This window comes from Lepisma saccharinum, chromosome 5, assembly GCF_977018435.1.
Source record: "Lepisma saccharinum chromosome 5, izLepSacc3.1, whole genome shotgun sequence".
Lineage (NCBI taxonomy): Eukaryota > Metazoa > Arthropoda > Insecta > Zygentoma > Lepismatidae > Lepisma > Lepisma saccharinum.
The window spans coordinates 88499138-88503588 of record NC_139233.1 but is presented as its reverse complement, the minus strand read 5'-3'; the positions used below and the strand labels follow the sequence as shown (position 1 = coordinate 88503588).

Genomic DNA, 4451 nt, shown 5'->3' with positions numbered 1-4451 from the left:
GTTGCATGCCATATCATAGGTTTTCCCTAAATCCCTCAGGCGGAAAGGCGACGTTGAAAGCACGTATATTTAGTAGCATTTGTTATGTGTTATTACTTCTGCAGACTTGTTAGCAAAGATTCACTTAAGCATACTTTATAATATAATAATATCACTAGTTTTATAGAATTATCTTTCCCTCACTTTTCCGTTTACAAAATAATTGAATATATCTAAACGTTCATCGTGCTTGTACATGATATACTTGTATGTACGTAGTGTGCTATACAACTGGCGGCCAGAAAGACACGTCATACTTTAGTAATCTGCTTTTTCAGTTGATCATCCTACGGATTCTAGACGTCCACTCCTTCATAGTAGAACTTTAACAAATACCTTTCTTGACTATCGTCGCACACCTGATGAAAACAAACGCTCATTTCTTACTTCGTCTGCCGGTGAATCTGCACTGGCAACAACGGGGACTGGCCTAAACCGGAAGTTCCGGGGGGACCGGGTAAGACATCACCAATGTTTACAGTGGCGCAGGAACGTTTTTCATTTGGGGGGGTACAAAATTCAGGCTCACATATATATAAAGACGCATACTACTGCACCTAGAAATACAGTTCGGAGGGGGGGTCCAACCAAGTGTTGCAATAATAATAATAATAATATATTTAATTAAATTAAAATATTAATTAAATTTGTAAATTAATTAATATTGTATTGTTGTTATTACATGAATAGATGAAATTGATTGATTGATTGATTTGTTTTATTTTACTTCGATTTTTGTGCCACTTTTGGCTAATTTGCGAATATGGGGATGAGTGATGATATGAGCAAATTGATGAATAGACACTCACAAACATCCTTCCCATGCCGGGATTCGAACCCGGGATACCTGGCGTCGTAGCGCGATGTGCTAACCACTCCGCCACGAGGCCGGCTGATGAATAGGTAAAATATAATAAAAGAATAGAGATATAACAGCACGTATTCATTACCTAGCTTACGTGCAGTTAAGATCGCAAAGATTTTGCATAAAAACAACTGCCCTGGAAAGGAATTTAATGCCAAATAGAAAAAGAACTGAATATTTATTAAATATCAAACAAGGAGTTAGATCCAATTAACGAAAAGTCAAGTTCCTGATTAATATTTTATGGATATTATCATTAGATGTTTGCATAAATCTTTGGAACCCTTCAAAGCCGTATGAGCTAAATTCCTTGCCTTCCAAAAATTCAGCGGAAATTACCATCGATTGTACTATAGCAAATGCTAACCAATTATATTTTGATCATTTACATTTACTACTTAGTAAGTCTTTTGAGGGGTGGGGGTTCGAACACCCTGGATCCCCCTAAATACGTCCTTGATACCTAGATATAATGTGAAGCCATGGAAAATAATATATTTTAGAACAGCACACACGAATGTCCTGTTATTTAATGCAAAATTTGCATAACTATTTTTTCTTTTTCTTAGAATTTATGTTTTTTTAAACAGATTTTGAAACCAGATAACAATTCTGAAACATATAAAGCTCTGGACTTCGTTCTGGCCTTATTTGAATTTAACGGAACGGAAAATCAGGAGTTCGAAATGTGAAAATTGCGAACAAAGATACATCTATTCATTTTAATGCAGGTTGAGTTTAAAGGGGGTGAGGAGGATCTTGAGCCAACCCAACCAGGAATAATCATCTCCCACCCACTGAATATAGAAACCACATTATGAATATATCATACTTATAGAGTTCCACTTCAGTTCAGTTCATTCTAATTTTAAAGTCCCATAGCTACGCATAAAAATACCTTTAAACAATTTATGGCAGATGTGTACCACATCCAATGTCTTTTAGAAACCATGTATTTGGAACTCAGACATCTGTAAGGCGGCGTTGTATTAAGAAAGAAAAAGACTGCGTTGAGATGGTTTCCGATCTACTCGTAAGAAGTCCAACTTTGAAATATTTGTGAAACATTTGGCAAAGCATTTATTTGTTATATAATTAACTGTAACTAATGACACTCTTCAAGCACTGAAAGTACTATCATTACAAATACAAAACCGAAATCCTTCAGATGTCAGAGGAAGCTAGGAAAGGCATACGCTCAAAAGTTGTTTTTTTTCTTTTCAATCTTTGGTGGACAATATGAAGAACCGCCCAAGGTTTCTTTTCGCATGTAGTAGTATTTAATGGGTATTTTAGGGTGACATGTCAATTTCTCGTTTATGTGAAAAAGTTAAACTTTAATGTAAGCAAGAGCATGTGCGCGTCACAGTTAAAGATTTTCGCATCTACAAAGAAAATCCAAAACACATTCCCACCTCGCCGGCCTCCGTGGCGGAGGGGTTAGCATTGCGCGGTACGACGCCAGAGGTCCCAGGTAGGGCATGTTCATCAATTTCATCATATCATCACCCATCCTCATCTTCACGATTAGCCAAAAGTGGCAGAAATGCGAAGTAAAATAAACCAAATCAATCAATCATTCCCATCTCACTCCAAAGACATTGTGAATCCAATCCAAAATCTACCAATAGAACCTGCAGTAAGTTTCATTTATCTCGTGCATTCTCTGACTAATGTAATTTTCATACAGATTGACTTTAGGGTATAACTTAAAATGGTGTTGTGTATATGTTGCATTCGATACCAAAATTAGATTTTAAGCAATTAATGTCCAATACATAGGTAAAAATAATTACCTCCTCCTCTGATAATATCGCAAATTGCACCCTGTTCAAATGTCTAGGAAAAATGTCATTTCACCTAGGAATGATATAGCGATGCGATGAGTCGAGAATTGTCACAGCCTCATCTCGTCTCCTGTGTGGCGAGGTCCTCCTCGTTCTTGTTTCTGCTTATTTTTTGTTCGGTTTCCATTCTGAAGTTATTAAAACTTATTCTAGATTCACTTCATGCTCAGATAGGCTAATCGGGAATCTAATTTCAAAATCTCTTAATATTTGTATAGGTTTAAGTGTAGTTTTCCGAACACCCTCTTACAAAGTTATGAAATATATGGGTGAGGTACAGGAGTACATTGTACCCCCCAAGTTTGTCTGTAGTGTCTCGTCTCGTTCGTGTAAGTATTTCGTTTTGGAAAATTCCATTTTAAGTATTCAAAAGAAAATTAGGCCAGTCATATACTCTTGTGATGAAGATTTGTATCTTCGAATTGACGCGACCACTTCTTTATAAAAGTGTACCCCCCTCGTCTGCAGCGTGATTTTCTGAGAGCAAATCCTATCTCATCGTTCCACACACATTTTAAACAATTTTCATCTCCTTAGAGAGGTTTCCAAACCTCGAGCACAGGTCAATGAACTAACTAGTAGCAACCACAATGTAGTAGAATAAGTTTGGAATGGTTTGACTTTCGGTGGTAAGGAAGATAATGTTTATAATTTATAAACAATATACACTTTTTTATTGGGCGAACTGAAAATAGGTTCTTTTAACAGTAGCACCTTGAGTCCCTGCTGTCAAATTACCAAGGGGGGGGGGTACAAGGGGTACAACTCAATTTACGGATTTAGGGGGTACAGTACCCCTCTTCAAAAATTTGGGGGGGGGTACAATATACCCCTGTACCCCCTCGTTCCTGCGCCACTGAATGTTTATGTTTACATTGTTAACACGGTCTATAGCCACAAAGTCAAGAACTCCTTTCGGGGCCCTGCCACTACCTGAAAAAATAACAACAAAATATCCTTAAGACTGTATGAATATGAGCAATGAGGTGTGAAATATTAGACATCTCACAATTTAAATCAAGAACATGAAACGTTATAAAGGAAATTAATGTCACATAAATGAATGCCTAACCACATTAACCCAATACACTTACCTGATCATAAAACTCTCCATACCTCATGTATTTTGAAATGCAGAAAATGTTAATTTCTGATGAAATTATCACATAAAAATAACTGTGCTTGTAAAATGTTTCTGTACTAAGCTATTCAAATTAAACAATTGTTAATAGCACCTATCCTTACTTGCCTAACCTACTCTTATAAGTACACACAAGCAGGATGGTAAAATTGTTCTCATCAGAAAACCTGTTCAGTATTTGCTTATATGCATAAGTAGAATTTGATTTATTACGAGAATATCAAAATTACAATATCTGAGTTTGGACCTATATTAATTTATGTCAAATAAAAATTATCTGAAGGGATACAGCCTCTTCTGGGTACACCTTTGGAATGGAAAATAGAAGAGAAATATCCATGATTTCACAATTATGCTTGTTTATTCAAACATGTTTATGTTAAATCATATATTTTTGTGTCACTTTGTAGTAACAAAATAAAATCAGCGACTACCTTCACCAGGTGGTAAACAAAGCCTCGGTGCTATTTTCACCAGATTTCGTGATTTGTCACCGGAAATTTATTTTATGACAAATATTTTATAGCATTTTATCTCTTGCAATGCAAGTTAGATGGAG

General features: G+C 36.0%; 1 protein-coding gene across 1 annotated transcript in view; it reads right to left on the bottom strand.

Annotated features, from left to right (window-relative positions):
* Window positions 1-3639: 3639 nt before the first annotated feature.
* LOC145988132 (zinc finger MYM-type protein 1-like) overlaps window positions 3640-4451 on the bottom strand; it is a 6122-nt gene continuing 5310 nt past the window's right edge. The window contains exon 2 of the mRNA XM_083122963.1: window positions 3640-3684. Within this exon, the coding sequence (XP_082979089.1) occupies window positions 3640-3684 (45 nt within the window). The remainder of the gene's footprint in view (window positions 3685-4451) is intronic.